At 35.0% G+C, this 25,648-nt stretch overlaps 1 protein-coding gene across 2 annotated transcripts in view; it reads left to right on the top strand.

The window, feature by feature from the left end:
* CAAP1 (caspase activity and apoptosis inhibitor 1) overlaps positions 1–21,878 on the top strand; it is a 52,088-nt gene extending 30,210 nt beyond the window's left edge. For both annotated transcript variants that reach the window (XM_082842160.1, XM_082842161.1), the window contains exons 5-6: positions 2,744–2,817; positions 20,657–21,878. In XM_082842160.1, coding sequence (XP_082698286.1) covers positions 2,744–2,817; positions 20,657–21,003 — 421 coding nt within the window. In that variant the 3' untranslated portion in view covers positions 21,004–21,878. The remainder of the gene's footprint in view (positions 1–2,743; positions 2,818–20,656) is intronic.
* Positions 21,879–25,648: the final 3,770 nt, after the last annotated feature.

Raw genomic sequence — 25,648 nt, 5'->3', positions numbered from 1 at the left:
AGGTGGTGTACTACCTCTACTGTCTGAAGTTTTTTTTGGTGATTTTCTTCAACAGCCTGATCAAATCCAACTTAAGAGAAAACAGAACATTATAAACATTCACTTTGGGCAATAAAAAAATTTGTTTATGACAGCAGATAGAGTTTATAGAGGGGTCCGGTTTTATTTGAAGGGGATTCAAGGAGCTTTCACAGAGAAAATCAAATAATGCATAAAATAATGCACTTCACTACATTATTATTAATTTAAAATTTTTATTTGGAAATAATTTCAGAATTATTAAAATGTTGCAGGAATAAGAATAGTACAAGAAACATACATATATCCTGTACCTGGATTTACCTATTATTAACATTTAGTCCCATTTGCACACCTTCTCTTTATATACTTGTATATTTTCTTCTGAAACATTTGAGGCTAAGTTACATACATCATGACACTTTACCTCTAAATACTACATTGTACTTTTCCTAAAATAGTGATATTCTTTTTCATATAACCGCAATACATTGTTAACTTCAGTAAATTCAGCTTTAGTAAATTTAACATTGATACTTTTATCCTATCTGCCATCAGTATTTTAGTTTGTCACTTGATTCAGTAATATCCTTTATGTTTTCCCCTCCAGTTGAGCAGTCTCAAGTCAGTTATAACATTTAATTGTCATGACTCTTTAGCCTCCTTTAACCTGGAATATTTCCACAGCCTTTCTTTGTCTTTTATAACATTGACTTTAACTCCCCTCCCTCTTTTTAATAGAACATTACTCATTTCCACTTGCAGTTTGTCTCATGATTCCTCATGATATAGATTATACATTCTCAGCTATAATGTTGCGTGAGTGATGTTGTGTCTTTATTAGGTATTGCATATGCCCATGGTCCTTTTAATGGTGATGTTACATTATGTTTTTGTTCAAGTCATTTTTTGAAAAAGTTAGGTGTATGTGTTTAGAAGAGAAATAAGTGCCATTCAGGTATTAGAGCAAACAAACATTTTCTCTAAAGGAGTATACTTAGAAATAGATTAATGTTCCCAGTAGGTAAAGTCTAATTTGACGTAAGGCTTGAGGTGGCATATTTTAACTTTATTCTTTGCAGAGCTTTTTTTTTTCTTTTTTTTTGGCTGCGTTGGGTTGTCATTGCTGTGCTTGGGCTTTCTTTAGTGGTGGCGAGCGGGGGCTACTCTTCGTTGCAGTGGCTTCTCTTGCCATGGGCTCTAGGCATGCAGACTTCAGTAGTTGTGGCTCGTGGACTCTAGAGCGCAGGCTCAGTAGTTGTGGTGCACTGGCTTAGTTGCTCCGTGGCATGTGGGATCTTCCTGGACCAGGGATCGAACCCTTGTCCCCTGCATTGATAGGCAGATTCTTAACCACTGTGCCACCAGGGAAGTCCCCTTTGCAAAGCTTTTAATGTGGTATATTGGTATTTAATCTGCCCCTAGATTGCCAGGGTGTGTTGTTGATATCCTCCTTGGGATCTGCTAGTCATTCTGGTGAAAGAATAAAATCTGAGTAGGCAACATTAGACAAAAGGATAAAAAATGGAGCTATCTCAGTTATAAATCTCTAAGATGTCATAGTACCAAGTTAAATATTTTCATAGTTTCTATTTGAGTTTGTACTGTATTAGTAAAGTTTTAATACAGAACAAACTTATAAGTGCCAAATGTGTTGACTGGAAAGAAAATTGTAAACTTCTCAAAGAAATAATCACAAGTCTTTATCCTTTAGTTGTTTGAGGGATTTGTTATTAAGTGGATATAAAAAGTTTTGTGAATACGAAAATTTCCTAGATATTTCTAGTATGTTAGTCTTAGGGTGTGTATAAAAATTCTCAGAAGGTAATAGGTATGTATTTTAAAGAAGATAGTTATTTTGAATATTTACAATAATTAATGTCTTGACTTTTGCTGTAGAGTATTTGTAACATCAATATTATAATGGTATAATGCTCTCTAAGAAAGAGTATTAGTTTAGTTTACAGCTCTTTTGCAGAAATAGTGAATCAAGAACTTTTTTTATGGCATGATCTTATACATAATCCATTTACTTTGATTACATATGTATATTACAAATAAGATATGTATTTTCCACATCCCGTAGACACCAAAGCATTTGAGGTATGAAATTAGATGAATATAAAATAATTTGAGGCTTCCCTGGTGGCGCAGTGGTTGAGAGTCCGCCTGCCGATGCAGGGGACACAGGTTCATGCCCCAGTCCGGGAGGATCCCACATGCTGCGGAGCAGCTGGGCCCGTGAGCCATGGCCGCTGAGCCTGCGCGTCCGGAGCCTGTGCTCCACAATGGGAGAGGCCACACAGTGAGAGGCCCGCATACAGCAAAAACAAACAAAAAAATAATAATTTGAATGCCAGAGTGCCCATTAAATTTAACAGTTGAACTTGAAAAATTACTAGATTCTTCTGTGAGTTATGACTTCTCCCATCATCTACCCTGCAGAGTATTGGAAGGGAGAGAAAATTAACCTCGGTATTCATTCCTGGTTTGTTCCTTGATTTTACAAAGTATACTACTTAAATTGGTAGTAGTTTATAGCCGCTGCTTCTGACACTTGTATACATGTTTCTGAGTTTCCAGAATGTACTGAATGGTACCTTGGGGGCTGAGAAGAATTCACTGTCTTCTCAAGTGTATAACTTAATTCTAGGAACCTCAGCAGTAAATATTATTTCATTGAATAATGTTTAAAAGATTGTTTTTATTTATTTTCATTCCTCAGGCAAGACATCTGTGTAGATTCTACCTCATCCCTGAGAGAGAACAAGCAACCTGAAGGTTTGGAACTAAAACAAGGTATGGATCACGTACTTAACTTTATCTGTAACATTTTACCTGAAAATTATAAGCATTTTACCAATAATAAATTTTCACAGTCTTCCAGTTTGCCCCCATTTTATAGATAGGGAAACAAAATAGTTTATTTAGTCTAAGATCAAGAGTAAGATATACATCCTTTATTTCATGACTCCTTTAGCCATTGGAGTGGTTCTGTCTTAGTGCTGTATGGTTACAGATGCCAACAGAAAGGTGTCATTTTTGAATAGTTTTAATTCAGTAATCTATTATATATTCTCACTTCCAAGATACTGTAGCTGTGTTAACTGGATATCTTTGGGTTGTATATGGGGAGAAAGTTTTATAGAGTAACTTTTTTCTGTCTTTTTTTTTGCTAGATATTTTATCCTTGTTTACTTTCTTCCTCATATATTATTTTCTATAAATCAGTAATTTTTGACATTACCAGCTAACAGAAGTAAAATGGTAGTTGTTATTTATTCAAGCCAGGTAGATGAATAGGGCTAATCTTTTAGATGTCTTTTTGTTGTTGTTGTTGTTTTCTCATGCCTAGTAGGGAAAACTGAATGTAAAAATAAATTTTTACTAGTTAGTCAAAGATTACTTCACATTTTTCCATTTTTCTGATGAAAATTACTTCAGAGCAGTGAGAATCTGTTGCAGCCAAGAGGGTTATGTTGTTTATTTTGTAGGCAGCTAGTCTTTGATGGCTTAGAATAGTTTCTCTAAAACTTGAATCATAAGAACTTATTTGGTAGAGAGAAACAGGTCATCAGTTTACTTAGGCAGAATTTCTTTTTTTAAGCCGTGGCCTGTACTACTAATGCTTAATTAAGAAAGGGAGGGACTTCCCTGGTGGCACAGTAGTTAAGAATCCACCTGCCAGTGCAGGGGACACGGGTTCGATCCCTGGTCCCGGAAGATCCCACATGCTGCCGAGCCACTATGCCGGTGCACCGCAACTACTGAGCCTGCTCTCTAGAGCCACAGGCCACAACTACTGAGCCCTTGTGCCACAACTACTGAAGCCCACTGTGCCTAGAGCCCGTGCTCTGCAACAAGAGAAGCCACCATAATGAGAAGCCTGCACACGGCAAAGAAGAGTAGCCCCTGCTCGCCGCAACAAGAGAAGGCCCGTGTGCAGCAACGAAGACCCAATGCATCCAAAAATAAATAAATAAAATAAATAAATTAAAAACAAAAAAACAAAATATGTATTTAAAAGAAAAAGGGAGAACGTTGATTAATTAATTTTGTGATTCCTTCACTTTATGTGTAGTGAGAACAAAATCTAGATTTTCTGTAATTCTAACTTACGTTCTCTGGTGTTTATAAATATTTCTGATGATTTTGAGAATTCCAGTGCCAGACAAAATTACATCTTTGTGCCCTTATCCTTCTCAGCACCCCCATAGACAGAAACTCAGATTCATAGTTTTATTTATATTTGTTTGTCGTGTATCAATACATGCCAAGCACACATCGTTTCCATATAATGTAGTCATGGTCATTTAACTCTTATGCCCCATGTGTAATTTGACAGCACTGCTATTGTTTCTGCCTTTGTTCTGTTCTTTGCATTTAATGAGCAGAAGGTGTGGAGACTGTGCTATTAAATTATCTGTGGAGAGAAGAATACCGTATATGTATACGTACAGCTGATGAACTTTGTTTTGCAGCAGAAACTAACACAACATTGTAAAGCAATTATACTCCAATAAAGATGTTAAAAAAAATCCTGAAAAATAAATTAAAAAAAAGAATGCCATATAAAGGATAGAAAAGTCTAGAATGGGCAGGTTGATTCCAGTTCCCAGTGAAAAAGGAATGGAGACCTCATTGTGCACATTAGCCAGTGCTGCCCTCTAAGGGAAGGGGTTTTTCTGCTTCTGTGTTCAGGTACCTGGATCTCTCTTCAGAATTCCCTTCCTGGTGCTAACAGCCTATTTTGCTGTGATATATATATATTTTTTTATGGTAACTTCAGTAATTGGGAAATTAGCGATGGAGGTGAAGAAGGAGAGAAAAATAACTCAGTAACCAGATATCACAAAGCCTAGTTTTTTATGCTCAGGAGCCTTTATAGACACTCTTGGGTTCTCACCTCAGCATCAGAAACATCAAGAACACACTGTCATCAGTAAGTGACAGCAAGCAGAGGAGAGGAAACAGGAGATCCAAGCACAGCAGTTACCGTTTTGCAGTACAGTTCATGTTCATACTGTAACTAAATTTGTAGAAAATGGTTAAATTAAATTTCAGCTCTTTTTAGAAAGCAGTGAAATAAGTGAAGTCTTTTAGAAAAATGCCTATGAAGTGGTTAAAATTTTAAATTTTGTTGCATAATGGGATAAACGTAAGTCATTTAGAAGATTCAATTATATGGAACTTTTTACAGACAAATATTAGTATAGCTGAAATCTGAACCAGATAGTAACTAACTTGCTTGGAGTTAACCAAGAAGGTGAGGTACCCCAGGAAACAAATCCTGACAGGCTCAGTAAAGATTATTGCCTTTATTTATTTATTTATTTTTATTATTATTATTTTTTTGCGGTACGCGGGCCTCTCACTGTTGTGGCCTCTCCCGTTGTGGAGCACAGGCTCCGGACGCACAGGCTCAGCGGCCATGGCTCACGGGCCCAGCCGCTCCACAGCATGTGGGATCTTCCCGGACCGGGGCACGAACCCGTGTCCCCTGCATCGGCAGGCGGACTCTCAACCACTGTGCCACCAGGGAAGCCCTTGCCTTTATTTTAAATGAACTAATATTGTCTGTCTTTAATATGCAGAACTTTCAAAATTGATTTAATATTATCTGTAACTTTCTATTTTTGCTCACAGTTATTAGCTCAATAAAAACAGAGCATAATTCTCCTTGTGAATGCGTTGTCATTTTATTTAATGACTTGACCATTTAAGAAAATTAATTGAAGCTTACTTAGCACTAAAGTAACCCTTTGCTCAGTAGACCAAAATATAAAGCAGCACTGAATTTTCCCTTTGTTCTTTCAGGATAAAATAAATCTTATATGCCCTATTAATGGTATATGATATTGACAAGTTATTTAAATTATATTTTCAGTTTTTTCAGTTTCTAAAATACTCAATACTGAGAAACAGTGACTATGAATTAGGTAAATTGAAAATGGCATTTCTTTGTCTAGTACTGGTAATATTTATCTTATCGATAGGAAATTTATTTATGAAACTGGCTGTGCTGAAGGTATCAGATTGTACACTAACTTTCACCTTCACTGTGCAAACATTATTTAAATGTAAATATAATCTACTAGTTGATTGATTGGTCCTGTAGTAAAATAGGATTAGGATTAGTGTCCTAAGGCATTCATTTTTAGCAGGAGGGTAGTTGTATAAGAATGGTTTATATAAATTTTCTAAATTAGTCATTTGTGCTACAGTTAAGAAAAAAATGAAACTGCTGTTTGTCAAAGGTATTTAATGCATAGAAAATACTTTTAAAATATCAAACAAATCTTTGCTAATCTTAATGAATTCTCTTCTATATATTTATCTATAAATAAATAAAGTTAAGACATTTAGTAATATTAAAACAATTTAAATTTTTGCTTTAAAGTTTACAACTGGGGTAAACTTTGTGTAATTTTGCAAATTATTCTCCTTTGTAACTTCAAGAATTAAACTCTTATGTTTGCATTCCTTCTTGGAAATTGTTATGAGAAATTTTTTTTTACTATACATGATTAATCAAATAGCTAAGTTAAAAATTGTGTATTTAGGTTGACAAGAAGAGTTGAGGTTTATAGTAGTCCCTTTAAAATATTTGAAGGGCTGTTAAATAGAAGACTGACTAGGCTTGTTCTGTATTGAGAATTTGAGAATAAAAGCAGGGCCAGTAGATAAGGTTATCATTAAACATGTTTGGATCGATTTATTTATTTCAAATAATCAGATGTATCAGAAAATGCATTGGGCTGCCTTCTGAGATACGTTCATCCCTATTGCTGAAGGTGTTTGAACACAGGTTGCACAAATGGCCACTTGGTGTTGCTGTTGTAGAGCAGATTCTCGCAATGTTTAAATATTTGGATGTTTGGCCTCGATCTTGAAGTTCCTTTCTATCAGATTTTCTAAAGAACAGGGCCTAGAGCAGTGTCTGCACTTGTGAAGAGTGCTTCTTAGTAACTGTTTTATTAAATTGTTTAATGGAAGAAGAATGAGATATACAATTTTTTCTATCTCTGCATTTTTCTGTTAGAGAAAAAGATGCTTGAGTTTTTAGTCTTTAAGCTGTATGATGGTTACTTAAGATGCATTCATTTGAATACAGTTATAAAAATAAGTAATGTAAGCACATGGTGTATAAAACGATTAAAATTAATAAGACATTGACTACATTTTACTCTGAATCTTTTACATTAACTTTCTCATGTGAAAATTATTCCTCTTTTCTATTAGAGAAAGATGTGCAAACACACACACAAAATGCACAGACTTTTGCTGTGGTTAGACTCAAATCTTGTCACTTTTTTTAAAGTAATGTAGTTGCCTCATGCAATTATATTTTGGCCTTCTAATTCAAGAGTTAATGAATGATAGGACTTCCCTGATGGCGCAGTGGTTAAGAATCCTGGGGTAGAGTGCAGGGCACACGGGTTTGATCCCTGGTCTCGGAAGATCCCACATGCCGCAGAGCAACTAAGCCCATGTGCCACAACTACTGAGTCTGTGCTCTAGAGCCCGCGAGCCACAACTACTGGAGCCTGCGTGCCACAACTACTGAAGCCCACGTGCCTAGAGCCAGTGCTTTGCAACAGGAGAAGCCACTGCAATGAGAAGCCTGCATGCTGCAACAAGAGTAGCCCCTGCTCACAGCAACTAGAGAAAGCCTGTGCACTGCAACGAAGACCCAACGCAGCCAAAAATAAATAAATAAATAAATAAATTAATTAAAAAACAGTTAATGAATGATAGACAGCTTTAAGAATTACCTTGTTGAGAGCTTCAAGAATTTGAAAAGTAGACTTTAATAGGGGAAAATTGTTTTCAGTGGTTAAACCGTGTGATGAAAGTTTAGATAGGTATTTTCTTTGGGCTTCTTTCAGCCTTTCAGACCACTGGTCACCACGGTGTAATTATACACACTTCCTGGGAATGCAAGATAAAAATACTAGAGCTTCTAAAGTAAATAAATACATATAAACTTATATATTTAAACCTCTCCCTTTTAAAATTTTCAGTTACATGTATGTAATTGTAGTGGTTCATATTAATTATATATTAATTTATAAGTAAATAAAAAATATGTAGTTGGACAGGTACTTAAAAAATGTTTTCACTGATAGGTTTATGTAAATAATGAAGTTGAGAGACCACTCTTTTAGACTATTGTAAAGGATTGATGGTGGCCATAATGTATTCATTTATTACTTCAAAAAAATTCAGTTTTATATGGGATATTTTCCATCATTTAGCAAAGATTAAGCGTAAAATTGTGTGAGACTGTTTGAGTCCTTAAGGTGAGAGAGAAATGGAAAAACTCAATTTTTGTTCTTATTGCTTCTGTTGTTGTTCTGAGGTAGTACTGCACTAGGAGAAGGGAAGGTAGGTACGGAGAGGGACTAGAATAAAAAGAATGAAGAAATCAGTTTGCAGTTACAAAGGGGTTGAGTTTTGCTGAAAAGAACTTTACAACCATGAAGGAATAAGTACAAGCTATAAAAAATTGAAAAGATAATGAGAAAAATGTCATCAGAGACTTTTATTGCACTGTAAAGGAAGAGAGAATGAAGATCATCAGTTAATTAAGTAGCATTTGTAGGCCAAAAGTTTTACGTGAAGAAGTCTGGATTGGCAGATGAGCTCTGTGCTGCCTCTTCCTTTGAAAACCAAAATTGCAGGTAGGAGTGTTAGAGAGCTGAGGGGAAACTGAAAAGAAAGTGTTAGAAGGCTGTTCTGGAGTTGGAAGCAGAGAAGCATGTGTACTACTGATTTGTTTTCAAAGTTTGAGCCTAATTCCTTTCCTCCTTGCCCTTGATTATCTCCTTGACTGGCTCTAACAAATAAGTATTCACAGAATGCAGCTTTTCAACATGAGTTAACTTCTTTAAAAGATTTAAAAAAACTTGTTCTGGGGAAATGTTATCCAGTTCAGCAGTTGGTGAAGTAAGAAGAGATTGTGGTGTAACCATCGGTGTGGCATAAGAATTTACATTTCTTTTCTCATTCCTTTGAGCTTTTTCACAAGTTATTACCAGCAGTGACACCAACATGATCCTCCCTGCTTTTTAATTTGTCTCTTTCTATGAGTAGTAGTTGAATGAAAGGGTAAAAATTACATTTTATATGGAAATTAGCCCATACTCTTCCTGTACCTTTTGAAGGCCCCTCTGTTGCATTTGAATGTGAGACTTTTCTGGATTTAAAAAAAAAAAAGTAAACCGATAAGGTTTTTGGATGCATAATGCTCTGTGTGTTTTTTATCAAGAATGAAATTATGAATTTGGTTCAGTATTGAGAGAAATGTTTATTTAAATTGTACTCATTTTAAACATTCTATCTTGTGATGCATTTCATAGGATCCTAGACACACTCTTAGGGGAGCTACACTGGAGGTTGCATACTCCAACCCTTCCTCAGATGTTTGGATCCTCTGCGTTTTTCAGCCACTATGTTCTCATCCAGTTCATTGGGAAAAGTACCTCCTTATATAGAAGTGCTGCTACCAAAAGAAAGATAGTAAATACTAGGCTTGAAATCAATTTTGTTAACAGTTCCTGAACTTTTTATACACCTCACACCTAGCCTATGATTTAATCAGCCGTTTTGGTTGCCACATCATATAGTTGATAACATATTGAGCTTGTAGTTAACAAGCTTTATTTTTATTTTTAAAAACTAATACTTAAAATTGTTTTGAACAGCTTTAAATTAGGTTTACAAAAAATTGAGTGGAAAGTACAGAGCTCCTGTATACCCACTTACCACCGCTTCTCCCAGTTTCCCATATTATCATCGTGCATTAGTGTGGTAAATTTGTTAAAATTGATGAGGCACTATTAATACATTATTACTAACTAAAGTCCATAGTTGCCTGCTTATTTACTTCTGTTATAACACTGCCCAATAATTAATAATTGTTTTCAATTCAATAAGCATTTATGAGTACCTAAATTTAGGTACTTAAGGTAAAGGATTGTGTCTTAGGATTCTTTAAGTCTTCACTGCTTGTCTGTAGTGGGTACTCATATATTCTTTTGAATGAGTAAGTGGATGGATAGATGACTAAAAGAATTCCTTCTTTCTCTTCTGTCCTGTCCAGTATGTTCAAGGTTCTTAAAAAGAAGATAGAAATGAAATAGAATATTAGTTAGATTTACCTATTAATATTCTACCACCTACCCCAAAGAGTGAGTTGCTTATAAGCTTGTTTTTCTTTCTGGTCTTAACAAAACTGAGCCATGTTTTGGTTTGTTTCCCTTAGCCTTTAGCTTTGTTTATATTGCTTGTATAGATTAATACCAGTCTTTTATATTAAGCATTGATCATGTGCCCTTTATAAAATATGTGGTCATCATAGAGATTCTTCTGTAGCTTATATTTCTTTGGATATTTCCTCATTTGGATAATTAATGTTTGGTTAGAGTTTTATTTTTTTATTTTTTGCGGTATGCGGGCCTCTAACTGTTGTGGGCTCTCCCGTTGTGGAGCACAAGCTCCGAACGCACGGGCTCGGCGGCCATGGCTCACGGGCCCAGCCGCTCCGCGGCATGTGGGATCTTCCCGGACCGGGGCACGAACCCGTGTCCGCTGCATCGGCAGGCGGACTCTCAACCACTGCACCACCAGGGAAGCCCGAGTTTTATTTTTGAGCATCTTTCTACACTCTTGAACTGTCCTTCCTCATGAGATTATCTTTTTTCCAACCATTCTGAAAACATACAGGACACTTTATACTGCATTTTCCACCTTCATACCATATACTCTAAGGTGACATAGTTATTTTTTCCAAAGACTCTCACTACTTCCACGTATTTTCTTTTATGGAAAGAATGAGGGTGAAACTGACAGTTTTCGTTATTTTTCCTACTTCTTTAATGAAAGTGTTTTCAGTTTTAGGGTAGGATTTCTATGTTTTATGAAATGCACTACCACTTTTCTGGCATACTGATAATGACTGGCTGCTTTCTGCATGAGTATATAAAAGATACTTTTACATTATCTAAAATTAGAATCCAGTCTTTAGTATCTCTTTGTAAGCTTATATTTATATTTAAACAAACTAAAGCAGTGTCGCAGGAAACGTGGCCTATTGTGAGGTAGATGAGTTTAAGAACGCCTTCCTTGGATGGGCAGATTGTGGAGCACTGAGATGTTACTAGCAGAGAATATTTGAGTGTGATGCCCTTTTAAATTCATAAGTTCCAACAAATCTTTGGGGAGAACAGTTGCCTGATTTTAAACAGCAGTGCTTGTAAATACACTACTCTGTCTTCATTTTTAACCCCATGTTTTATGTTTTGTATGTTTTCATATTAGAAGCCTGTTTAATCAAATGATAGGAGAAATGATGAATGACATCTAAAAATAAGTTCTTCCTGTTTACTTTCAGATTACTAGAGGAAGGGTGGTCAGGAATCTCTCATGTGTTAGCCTGTTATTGTACCCCAGTGTGACCCCAAAATATTTACTTACCTGATCCATTGTAAAAGCCTGTTGTGCTTTTTATCCTGGAATGGTGATGTCTTCAGAGGCAGTAATTTTGGGTACTACCCTTTTCTGTATTCTCACGTCTGCGTTTTATTCTGTTAGGCTCACATATTGTACTGAGTTTAGATCTAATACTTTGCCTTTGTCCATTCTGTCCCTCACACTTGGAGTTTCCTCCCCTGTCAATATCACCTGTTAGATTCTAAGACCTACTTAATAATACATGTCTGTAAAGATCTCCTTGACTTTTCACTATTGCTTTATATACTGTGATATTCTATTATACTTTATATTGTACAATTTAGCATTTTAAAGTGTGATGTTCATATTTTAAGCATCCTCAAGCACCATGAAGGCAAAACCTGTGTCTTAAATCCTGCCACACATATTTAGTCTACACTACCTGTGGCATTTTGTAAGGCCTACTTCTGTGGCCTTTACAGCACATATGTAAATAGATACTGAGTGAATATTTACTAATCTCTGGATTCGTGTTTCTTAAAAGTTAGGTTTACAGGCTAGCAGACAATCACTTATCCAGAAGTTTAATGGATAGTTCAAGGGGTTTGGTGGAATACTAGACAGTTTTTCTGTATTAAATTGTTTGCATTTTCTTTTTTATGAGTAATAGTTGGTTAATGTCATGATTAAGTTTTGAATATGATGGTTAACATGATGCACTTAAAGTTAAATCAATAGTTTAAAACACTGCATGAAAAAAAATAGCCAAATCTGTTAGTTTTGCTGAGAGGAAGATTGAAGGCTTATCCAGAAAAAATTATTCTTATATATTAAAAGAACAGTTTTGTTTCTTTTTCAGAAAATAAAGTTTTGGCTTCTTGAAAAGGCTGGAACTCACTAAAAATGTTAAAAGTTATCAAGCTGACTTTCTACAGTTAGAATACATTAAAAATGTGTTCTTCATAACTTAAAAAATTTTTAAACCAAAATTATCTGTAGTCTAAGAAAAGAAATCCATGGAGGCATAGCATTGCTGTCCAATATATCATACGCTTTGTTACTAATGAGATTCCAGCAGATTGATAACGCCGGAGGCCTTGGAGAGTTAAGATTCTAGAGGGAAGGATGGTGAAATGTGTTGTTCTAAATGGCATAACCACTGAACGTGAATAACTTAAAATCAGATGAGAAAAACTAATTAAAATAGAAAAAGTAAAGTAGTTTAACCCTTCTAATAACCAACTCTATGTTTGCTTGATAGGAAAATTGGATTTCGATGTTCTCATTTTCTTTTCCAGTGTGTGTGTGTGTGTGTGTGTGTGTCTGTGTGTGTATTAAAACCTGTTGTTACAGGTTTCTAAATAAAAATCAACTTTAAAAAACCTTTTTATTTGGGAAATTTTCAAGCAAAAATAGGAAAGAAAATAGGAATATTAATTCCCATGTACTCAGCTACATCTTCAACAATTATCCACCTATGTCTAATCTTTTTTCATCTATATTCCTACCTGCTTCCTACCTGTTATGTTATTTTAAAGCAAATCCTACATCTTTTCAGTTCATTTGTATATATTTTAGTATCAATATATCTCTTAAAGATAAGAGGTGGGTTTTTAAACATAATCATAATACCTTAAAAAGTAGCATTTCTTAAACCATCAGATAATATTCAGAAAGTGTTCAAATTTAAACCTAGTTGTTCATTGGTGGGTATTGTGATATTAAGATTGATCTATTGGGTCAGGTGTTGTCAGCCTAATGGTTTTAATAGCTATTTAGTATTGTCTAGTTCCATTATTTCATTAGGGGTTACAGAACAGTGATAATGTAATTTTAATCCTGAGATATTCAGTGTTCAAACTTCTCTGATTGTCTTATAGTATTTTTAAAACTATATTTGTAAGAATCGGGATCCAAATAAGGTCCCTACATTGCAATTGGATGATACTGAGTCTCTTTTTAATCTACTCCCCTTTCTCTCCCTTTCTCCCTCTCTTTGCAGTTTATTTCTTGAAGAAGCTGGGTTGTCGGAGTTTCTCAGTTTAAATTTACTGATTGCATCTCAGTGTTTTATTTAACATTATTTTTCTGTAAATTGATAATTAGATATAAAGCCTTGATCAGATTCATGTTCAATCTTTTAACAAGAATATTTAGAAGCAGTGTTGTGTCCTCGAGACACAGTATGTCATTAGTCCTCTTTTTTGTGAGCATGTCCGTAGCCATTGGAATGTATTGTCCACAGTGGCTGATAAGAATGCTCTTGATTTCTTGAGGCTATCTTTTCTTGGACATCTATTTTTTCCCTCCTTGGAAATTTTAAGAACTATTTTTTTTTTAATCGTTGAGTTCTGATATTTCACAGGATGTGTCTTAGGTGTGATGCTCTTGGCAGACCCTTTCAGTGTGAAAGCCTTCTTTGTTTCATATCAGTTTTCTTCTCTTATTTCTTTATTTGTATTTTTGGGGGGTATAGTTGCTTTACAGTGTTGTGTTAGTTTCTGCTGTACAGTGAAGTGAATCAGCTATATGTATACATATATCCCCTCTTTTTTGGATTTCCTTCCCATTTAGGTCACCACAGAGCACTGAGTAGAGTTCCCAGTGCTATACAGTAGGTTTTCATTAGTTAACTATTTTATACATAGTATTTTCCCTCTTCACTCCCTCTCTTCTTGCTTTCTGACTTGTTCTGTTGCTTTAAGTCTCTGCTCAACTGTTACTGTATCAAATTACAGTGATCACTGTATGAAAACATTCTACTACTATCTTCTATCCTGATTTATTTTTTTCATAGCACCTGATGTTGATTTATTTATAGTGTCTCTCCTATGACTTAATGGTAAGGCAAGGAATTTTTAAAATTCACTGCTGTTTCCTCAGTGTTTAAAACAATGTCTTATACATAGTAGGTGCTCAACAATATTTGTTGAATTAATTATATTAGGTTGTTGGACTTGTGAGTCATTCATCCTCATCTCTTAACTTTTATTGCATATTTTAAATATATTTTTATTTTCTACATTTTGAAAGGTTTTTTTTTTTTTAAACATTGTCTTTCAACAGCCATTGAATGTTTGCTCTTGATAACTGTAATTGTAAATTATAATATTTCTTGTTCTCTGGTCCTTTTTCATTGCACCCTGTGCTTGTTTTATGGCTACATTGTCTACTTCAAACTCCATACGGATACTAAGTAGACACCCCAACCCCTCATTCTCCTCCAGTAGAATATCTTCTGATCCCTAAATTTTCTTTATGTCCTCCTTTGTTCATCTTGGTTCTTCATTTATTGTAGTTTTTCTGGTAGCTGGTTTGGATTTCTTCAATAGATATTTAGTTATATTTCTCTACCAGATCTCTTTAGTGTAAGTGAATGGGGTAGGCCTCCCAATAGTGTGCTTGGGCATGTGTCAAGGAAGGGGAGGGAAGGAAGGAAGGGTTCAGTTGACTCAACTATTCTGAATGAGTTTAAGTATCTTGCTGTATGTTCCAAAGCCAACTCTTCCCTGCTTCCAAGACTCTAAGAAAGAATTACACTTACCTGTGGTGTCTTTGGCAGTGATTTTGCTTTGCCTTTATTTTTCTGTCAATTTTATCCTGCCTACTTACATTTTGTAAAAATCCAGCAAAATTTCTTTTTAGATGATACCCTTTCTTATCTAATATTATAATTTCTTTTTTAAACTTTCTACAAGGTTATATTCTTAGAAATGGTTGAAGAAATACATATGTTCATAGAGCAAAATTGGAAAACTCAATTTCTTCTCTTCCCCTTCTACTTTTACTCCCCTCCCCAGAAGTAAACCACTATTAATAACTTACTTATGTTATTTTTAACATAGTATGATTATTACTCTTTAGCTTACTTTTTTGACTTAACAGTGTGTTTTGATCATTTTTGCATCTTGCCAATTTATTATTTTTTTCTCCAGATGGCTGAAATTCTTATTTTTTACTAATGAGTAAAAAGTAATATCTTAATGTTTTAATTTGTATTTCCCTGATGAAAAATTATGTTGATCATTTTTATATGTTTATTGATCCTTTGTATTTCATATTTTGTGAAATGCTTAACCCGTTTCTATCCTTTGCCCATGTTTTTAGTTATTTCTAACAATACCCAGACGTTGTATATATCCTTACATTTGTCCTGTTAAAAAATGTATTTTGCTAATATTTTATTATAGGTTTGCCCTGTCTTACAATTTTATTTGTAGTCTATTTTCTTTCTCAGAAGTCTTACGTTTTTTCAGCTTTGTTTGTTGGTATTTTTCCTTTGTGGTTCTCTGTTTTGTATTTTACTTAGGAAGGACTGATGTTTGTTATTTTCATTCTCAGTTAATTTACAGTTTTTTTCTTTTTTATAAATTTATTTATTTATTTGTTTGTTTATGGCTGCGTTTGGTCTTCGTTGCTGTGTGCAGGCTTTCTCTAGTTTGCAGCAAGCATGGGCTACTCTTCGTTGTGGTGTATGGGCTTCTCATTGGGTGGCTTCTCTTGTTGCAGAGCACGGGCTCTAGGCACATGGTCTTCAGTAGTTGTGGCACTTGGGCTCAGTAGTTGTGGCTCACAAGCTCCAGAGCTCGGGCTCAGTGATTGTGGTGCACGGGCTTAGTTGCTCCGCGGCATGTGGGATCTCACTGGACCAGGGCTCAAACCCTTGTCCCCTGCATTGACAGGTGGATTCTTTTTTTTTTTTTTTTTTTTTTTGCGGTACGTGGGCCTCTCACTGTTGTGGCCTCTCCCATTGCGGAGCACAGGCTCTGGACGCACAGGCTTAGCGGCCGTGGCTCATGGGCCCAGCCGCTTCACGGCATGTGGGATCTTCTCGGACCAGGGCACGAACCCGTGTCCCCTGTATCAGCAGGCGGACTCTCAACCACTGCGCCACCAGGGAAGCCCGACAGGTGGATTCTTAACCACTGTGGCACAAGGGAAGTCCTTATGCTATTATTTTTAAGTATCTCTCCTGTCACTTCAGTGGATTCTTGATAGGGAAAGGAATTAGATATGTGTGCTCAATTTGCCATCTTTATCAGGAATTCAGACAGGTACTTAATTATTCCATGTACTAGGGTTTGTCTCTTGGCTTAATTTAATAACTCACTATCAAGAAGTTTCACAAGCATGTAGTCACTCATAGCATTAGATATGCTTTCATTTTATGCCTTAAAAGTATTCTGATATGTTGAATTATTTGCAAGTGGAATATTATAGGCCCTATCAAGGTTTAAATGTAATATAACTTAAAAGTCCTTTTTAATTTTTATTACTCAAAATATTTAATAATTCTTCTATGTTTGTTTACTTTGGATAATTAAAACTTTTATTTTAACAAAAAGCAAACATAAAACATAAAATGTTTTCCTTTATCTAGCTTAGGGGAATCTCTGTAGCTTTCAAGCATTGAGGTTTGTTATAGATGATAATAAAAATACAGGTATTGCATTTTAGGTTTTCTATTATGTAGTACACTCCCATTTTTAAATACCGAAACTATATTAATTTTAAAGTGATTGAGTCTTTTGTAGTTGTAAATTTTCTCCTTGTCAGTAAAATATTTAAAGTGTTGGGTGTTCTGTTTAGTTGTGAGATATTTTCCCTTTATGGTTTTATCCCATGTTTATAACTATGCCTCATTAAATAATATAAACAAATATTTTCTCTGATAAATTGTTCCATTTATTCATCTGTGTTAGTGATGAATTTAGATAGTGATTGATTCATTTTGCTGTCTAGATACTGAATCTAGATGGATTGATTTGTTATTTAAAAAGCTTTGGTACTTGTGTAGAGTTTGACGGGTATGAATCAAGTTGGTAGCACAGAAGATAGCAGGAAAACAAAAGAAAAGAGAAATGATGAATGTATCCAGATCAGAGGAAAATGGAATAGAATGTATATTTGTGAGTAGTTGGCTAGGGGATCAACCATAAGAGATGAATGCTCAATAAATCCTTGTATTGCTTTTTCCCTGAAAAATATTTTAACTCTACTCTGTGTTCCTTAGCCAAATTCTTCAACTCCTTTAGTCCTTTCCCTTAAGTTATTTGATTCATTTCTTTAGTTATGCTGCTTTTTCTCTGAAGTTCTCTAAATGGTATGTAGTATTTTAAGGGCCACCCATGTTACATTAATTCTGCTCTTTTATATAATCTAGTAAGGAATATATCATACCCTCTTGTTTCTTTGTGTATATTTTAAAGTTACTTTATTTTTAAATTTTTAATTTGTTTATTTTAATTTTATTGGAGTATAGTTGATTTACAATGTTGTGTTAGTTTCAGGTGTACAGCAGAGTGATTCAGTTATACATAAACATATACATATATTCATTCTTTTATAGATTCTTTTCTCATATAGGTTATCACCTATATTCATACTCAATATGAATATTGAGTAGTTTCCTGTGCTATACAGTAGGTCCTTGTTGGTTATTTATCTTATATATAGTAGTATGTGTATGTTCATCCCAAGCTCCTGATTTATTCGTCCCCCCACCTTTTTCCTTTGGTAACCATAAGTTTGTTATTTACAACTTTGAGCACTCAAAATTGTACATAACCATAAGTTTGTTTTCGATATCTGTAAGTCTATTTCTGTCTTGTAAATCGGTTCATTTGTATCTTTTTTTAAAAATTAGATTCCACATATGAGTGGTATTATATGATATTTGTCTTTCTCTCTCTGACTTACTTCACTTAGTATGATAATCTCTAGGTTCATCCATGTTGGTGCAAATGACATTACTTCATTCTTTTTTATGGCTGAGCAATATTCCATTGTATATATGTACCACATCTAAGTTACTTTAGTTATTTTGCTGCTTTATGACATCAGCAATTTGGGTCTAATTTTATGCTTGCTCTCTTCCCTGAGCCATTTTTTATTGTAATGTCTTTAACAGCCAACAGTCTGAATTCTTATTCTTAATATTTTCAATTACATTTGTATTATTTTACCTCAGACCCACCTGTCTTTTTATTTTTCTTGGTGGATTTCAATAGTCTTACTTTAACATCATGCATACAGTAAAACTGTTTTTATTTATTTTAGAGGAGTACAAACAATTTCCCTGAGATTGATTTGTTACTCTCAGACTCCTAAGCCCATGTAAAAACTTGAAGATGCTCTTTTGTAGAATTCTCTTATAATTTAAATGTGTACTCACTTCCCTGTGAACACACATGCGCACACACACACATTTTCACATATGTAAAATGGGGGTGTGGAAGGACAGAACTTTACCACACTGACATTTTGAGGGCTTAGAATGAGGCATTTTAGGTTAAAGTTACTTTTTTAGAAAGAGTGTACAAGTTTTACTCCTGATTTGAGGAACATAATTGACAACAAAAAACCCTGCTATTTCTAATAGGATGAGAGTAAATTATCTTTGAAAATGTATTCATATATTTGCAAGCTATACTTTAAAAGTGAGTCAGTAGAATGAAGAAAATTAAGAAATAGTGAAAAGACTTGAAGTATGATCCTAGATCTTTACATAGTTTGTCAGATTACATTGTACAAATCACTTACCTTAGTTTCACATTTGTGAAGTGAAGTGCTTATGCTAAATCATTTCAGGTACAGATTCTACAAAGCTTTGGCATCCATGGTGCAGGTATAATGGGCAGATGGAACTTGTGAATGCTTTTACCAAAACTGTGCTACAGAGAACCCAGTCACTTGGATTTGGATAATTTTTAATGTAAACTGAGAACACCAAATTTATAGAGCCCCATTTCTTCAGTGAATAACATGTATAGCTGTTTCTGATTAAAAAAATAAAGCAAACCCCACCTCTGCCCTCTAAAAATGTTTGAAACGAATCCATAGAAAATATAATCAAAAAAAGTTTTTTCATAAAGAGTTTTCTCCTTTGAAACATTGAGAGGGTGTGTAGCAGAATCAAGGTCACTATATCATTTATTTTAAAATCCATGGAGTAGAATTGTTTGTACATTCTATTATCAGAATTTTCCATCTGTCAATCTATATTTTGTCAATAAGTTCTTCCTACTACAAGAAAACTAACAAAGCTAACAATTGGAGGATCATTACTTTCTTTTTAAAAAAAATATTAGGAATTTAAAAGATAAATAAATTGGAGGTATAAGGGAGCGCTCAAAGTTGTAAATAACTCGTGGACTTCAGTAATGGTCCAGGCCAAGGTGGTTGAGGGCTACAATCTGTGTTTATATGCAAGTTCTTAGCATCAGTTATAGAAGTTTTATAACAAACGTACTTTAAAAATTTATGGCATGCTAACTTTATTAATTAAAATCCTCTTGGTGAAAAGTTATTTTACCTTAGAAAGTGGCCTTAGGCATTCTCCTTTAATTTATTGATTTAGAACAAAGTGTTTGAAAAAGTATATGAAAAGCTTTGAAATAATTGCAATGCACATGGTGTCCAGCTTGCCAGTGATATTTTTCCTTTTTTGTAGTTTATAAGGCAAAGTATTTTAAACTCCTTCTCAAATAGAATTTTGCTTCTTCAGTAATAAGCTATACTCTATCCAAAGGGTGTCAGCATTTTGTAATGTAGAGGCTTCACTGTGGTCTAAAGAGTTAACGATATTTTAATTAGGAAAATTGATCAGGGACATCCATATGATGGTATACATTTCCCAGTGCTTCCATATTCTTCTAAAGTGGAATGAAAAATACATTAAAATTTGCATTAAATCAGATCTGTTTTCAAAGTTGAAGGGGGGAACCCTGGCGGTCCAGTGGTTAGGACTCGGCGCCTTCACTCCTGGGACCTGTGTTCAATCCCCGGTCAGGGAACTAAGGTCCCACAATCTATGTGGGGGCGGGAAAAAAAGGAAGGGAGGGAGGGAGGGAGGGGGGAAGGAAGGAAGGAAGGGAGGGAGGGAGGGAGGGAGGAAGGAAGGAAGGAAGGAAGGAAGGGAGGAAGGAAGGAAGGAAGGAAAGAAGGAGGGAAGGAAGGAAAGAAGGAAAGAAAGGGCGGGAGGGAGGGAGAGAGGGAGGAAGGGAAGAAGGGAGGAAGGAAGTTGAGTCAGGGGAACAGGGGTTGGGATGGGGTTTATGGAATGTATTTGGGACTCCATGGTGGGAGGTGTGGGTCACAGCAGCCCTTTCATCATAAACAGAAAGGAAATTTTGATCAGGGCATTTAGGTTACATGGTTCTTTGCCTTTTTTTGTTTGTTACAGGCAAAGGGGAAGATAGTGATGTACTCAGTATAAATGCAGATGCTTATGACAGCGACATAGAAGGCCCATGCAATGAAGAAGCAGCTGCTCCAGAGGTCTCAGAAAATACAGTCCAAAGTGAAGCTGGTCAGATAGATGACCTGGAGAAAGACATTGAGAAAAGTGTGAATGAGATTCTGGGACTGGCAGAGTCTAGCCCAAAGGAACCGAAAGCCGCCACCCTGACTGTTCCTCCACCAGAAGATGTTCAGCCTTCTGCACAGCAGCTGGAGCTGCTAGAACTTGAGATGAGGGCAAGAGCTATTAAAGCCCTAATGAAAGCTGGTGATATAAAAAAGCCAGCCTAGTTTATTTAAATTGTATCTGAATATTAGATGTGTTTGAACAAAGCCACATCATATAATTTTGTATCTAAAGTTTATTTGGGGTCTTACATGATATTTCTCATGTAACTCTTATTAGATAAACTCATTTTAGGCCTAAAATACATGTTTTTGTTGTTGTTGTTACTTTTGTATTATATATGTTATTGTTTTCTGAATTCATGGCAAATATCATTGGGTAACCGGGATACTTTGTTAGATGAGTATTTAGCTATATCTGCAAATTAATACCAGAAAAGCCATTAGCAAAGAGTCATGGTATTTTTTTCTTTATTTTGAAATGTTTTGACATCAAACCAAAAAGTTTATGAAAGATTGACCAAGCATGTTGCCTTTAAGCTACCTGTATTTTGCGATAGAATATTAAATTATTGCTCCTAGGTTTGTTAACAATTTAAGAAATTTAGTTATGCTTATATGCACTTTTAAAATATGTACTGCATTGAAGATGCCTTCTATGGGTGTGGACTTGCTAGTAAAAACTGAGTGACATTTTTGTTACAAGACTTAGAGATCCAAAATGGCTGAGAAAAGCTTTCTTTATAAAAGAGAAAAAGGACTTAATATAAAGCATTTTTTAACAATGTAGAAGTAATTGCCCAACTTTAATTCCAGCAGACAAGTTATTCTAACAGGTATTTGATATTACTGGACGCTTAGTTCATTTTTTTTTTCCTTCAATAAAAAGGGAAGGGCTTCCCCCGTGGTGCAGTGGTTGAGAGTCCACCTGCCGATGCAAGGGACACGGGTTCGTGCCCCGGTCCGGGAAGATCCCACATGCCGCGGAGGGGCTGGGCCCGTGAGCCATGGCCGCTGAGCCTGCGTGTCCGGGGCCTGTGCTCCGCAACGGGAGAGGCCACAACAGTTGAGAGGCCCGCGTACCGCAAAAAAAAAAAAAAAAAAAAACACATTTTAATTTACATTCCAAGCTATTAGGAAAAGGAGACTATTTTATCGTACAGCCTTTCATCCGATGTTTTTGCTTGAAGATCTGATGTGCTATAATTAAAATAATTTTAAATTAATGAATTAAAAATAATAAAGACTATCATTCTGGATCTGAGGACTTTTGATACATTTCCAAAAATGAAACTAATTTCAGGAAGCTTTGATAAGTTGATGTAATAATTAATCTAATTTTGTATAGTTTTTGTAAATAACATCCTGCCACAATTATGGATGCTTGCCCCATCACTAATTGTAGTTGTTTGATACCAAAATGAATTTAGGCGGAGACTCTTAAAATAAATTAATTTTTTTTCTAAAAGATAAATCTGGAACTATTGTTTTTATATTTGCTAACAAAAACAGTATATTTTATTTATCAGCCATGTTCTGTTAATGTTGTATGAGGATTTTCCTTATACACAAAACTTACAGGGATTGTGTCTTACTAGCTGGCTTAATTATATGTACATTTTAGAGGGTTTCTTATGAAAATAGTATTTATGAAACACTGGAGTTGCAGTTAACAAATTCATTTTTGTTGTTCCTGAACATGCCTTTAAATAATCCTGTCATTTTTTTTTCTTGTGGAATCTTTCTAATGAAGGACAGAGGCCTATATCATTTGAAATGCTTCTCTTAGGCTGATAAACATGGATATGATTTAAATAGTTCTCATAGTTACTGCTTCAAAATGAAAAAATCAGTTTCTATTTCAACTTTTAAAAGTTAAAATAATAACAAAGTAGTGCAGAATAAACTTTATTGCTGCTTATTAATTATAAGATGCAGTAGATGACTTTTGTGTGATCAAACATAGGAGTAGAAAAAGGTCTGAGTGCTTTGTAGCTGATTAAAGTCACCACCTTCATGAAGCATTGTGTGTCTGCTGTATTCACTGTGCAGAATTGTTTAGAGGACATTTGACTAGAGTGGGAGCGTTTGAGGTAGAATGAACTGAACAAATCAGAGGCTGCTTGGATTCTTACCTTGGAAAATCAACTTTCTCACTTTTTTTTTTTGTAATGTTGAAAGACAAGAGGTTTTTGCAAATGAATGGCTTTAGAGAACAGGAATAAGGTTACTTTAGAAATGCCTAGATCAATATATGGGAAAATATCATATATTGATCTGATGCTGTCATTTAAATCATCAGCTCACAGGTATTTATTGACTACCTCAAAGGTGTTTAGTCTTGTTCAGAATCTTAAACTGTTATGGTGTAGGAATGTTGTGGTGTAGATTTTAGCATGGAATAGACTGATGAATAAACATATGAGCACTGCTTCGTTTTATGCCTAATTCTTCCCTTTTGCCAAGGTAAAGAAAAATTTTAGGCAATGTTTAATTAGTGATTTAAGAGGAAAGAAAAATGGGCAGCCTAACTTTCCATCCAAAGTCAGGTAATTCTGATATTTGACTAGGAACTTGACCCAAGACTTGAATGATAGGTGGCAACTGGTAATAATGGGTCCTCTGCAATAGGCCTTGGCCCGCTTTTTGATGTTCCTATTAATTCAGAGACTCAAGGTGTATCCTAAAAACCTATCACTAGATTACCAGTGTGTAGCATAATAATTATGAAAATCACCTAACACTCTCAAGTCCTTTGGTTGAACACCATCAGTTCCTTAAAACTATAGGGCAGTATATCTTTTCCTTGTAAATCTTGTTGTCAAAACCTACTTTCAGCAAATCGTTAGATCCTAGGGCATGATTAGCTATCTGAATAAAGGTGTTCTGAGTCATTTGAATAGTAATACAAATTGCAATAAAATATGTGTTTTCAATGCCATTTTCCAGGTAGATAAAGCAGGAGTGAACCCACAATTTAAGCAAAATATAGATGGCAGCCTGAAAGTTTTAAAAATTCTCGGTTCCATTTCATCATAAAAAGTAGGAAAAGAGAGTTTGGTTATAGATACTTTTCCTTTATTGTATAATGTCTAATTATTTAAAAGTAAAAGACTAATATGCTTTAACTTAAAACTAATAGATATTTTTACATTTTTTATTTTCAAGTAGTCTCCCTTTTTAAATAAAAAGAAAAGTGCTAATGAATATATCAGTAGGAACTCAATTTCCTTGATACTTAATTATTATTTTAAAATGCATTGTGATAAAATGACAAGCGTGTGAGAGTTAACAGAGGGTTCTGATTCTGCCCAAACCAGCTGTGTAACTTTGGACAAGTAACTATAAAATAGGAGAGATGAATCATTAGCAAATATATAAGGTTTCTTTCTGCTGTAACATCCTGTGATTCCAGTAGAAAATACCATAAAATTTGTAAAACTTAGGGAACTCTTTTGAGTTCAAGTATTTTTTAGGGCTTCCCCTCCTCTTCCCCCTATTCAAAATGAAACAGTCTAATCTTTCTTTGTCCCATAGGGTTGCTAGATATGAACAATAATCCAGTTTTTTTTTCTTTTACCTATTTTTTTCACTATTTATTTATTTATTTATTTACTTATTTATCGTTGCTGCCCGCAGGCTTTCTCTAGTTGTGGCAAGCCGGGGCTACTCTTCATTGTGGTGCGTGGGCTTCTCATTGCGGTGGCTTCTCTTGTTGTGGAGCATGGGCTCTAGGTGTGCAGGCTTCAGTAGTTGTGGTGCATGGGCTCAATAGTTGTGGCACACGGGCTTAGTTGCTCCGTGGCATGTGGGATCTTCCTGGACCAGGGATTGAACCCATGTCCCCTGCATTGGCAGGCAGGTTCTTAACCACTGTGCCACCAGGGAAGTCCTACCTATTAGTCTTTATTGTCAGGGTCACTTGGTAAGTATTGTCTAGAATTATTCACTTTGGCCTATAAACTTAGGTTGCTATCTTTAACTTATTGCTTTATTTATTTATTTCAAAATATGTAGATAGTTTTAAGTCAAAAAATTTTTTTCCAAGGCTTATTATAATGAAAAACAGTACTGCCTTCCCTATTCTTTTTACACCAGCTCTTGCTACTGAGAGGTAACCACTTTCAAATCTTTTCGCCTTCTTAAAATTTTACCTTTGTATTTCTGAGTAACATGATTTTTTGCTATTCCTTGATATTTCAGCCTTAGATTTTATTTATTGATCTATTTTGGAATATGAAAATTAAGCTCTATTCCTTCTCCCTGTTCCCTAAAAATGTAGCTTCCTCTCTCATCCTCCCAATTTAGTGCAGTTACATCACAGTTTTGGTTCAATTAGCATTCAATATTTATACTCTTTTGACTGTGTGAATGTTATTCACAACTGGGTTGTGTGGTATCTGTAATTAGATTTCCTTTCTTGTTCCAATTTTTGTTTTAAGCCGTTTGGAATTAATTTATAATGACCTTATTCTTTCATTTGCTCAGTGTTCTCTGTAGTAGCAGTTAAATTGTACCCTAACTACCTTCCAGGAGTTTCAGTTTCTTAGTAGGTTCAAACACATCATGTAATCTAGGTTTGTTTTTTTCTTTCTTTAAAGACATTTCTCCTGGGCTCTCTGTCCTATGCTAATCTGGATTGGTTGCTCTTCACCTCTTTCGTGCTGGATATCCCATTTCCTGAATCCTGTCTTCCTCTTTTCGTTTATTCCCTCATTTTGGTGGTGTACCTCTTCCAGCAGCTTCCTGTGAAAAACTACATAAAGAATAAATAGTTTTGATTCATTCGTGTAACTCAACATGGCTCAAT

The sequence above is a fragment of the Leucopleurus acutus genome, assembly GCF_964270905.1.
Source record: "Leucopleurus acutus genome assembly, chromosome: 7".
Taxonomy (NCBI): Eukaryota; Metazoa; Chordata; class Mammalia; order Artiodactyla; family Delphinidae; genus Leucopleurus; species Leucopleurus acutus.
The sequence above is the reverse complement of the archived record's forward strand: the minus strand, read 5'-3'. Positions and strand labels throughout refer to the sequence as shown.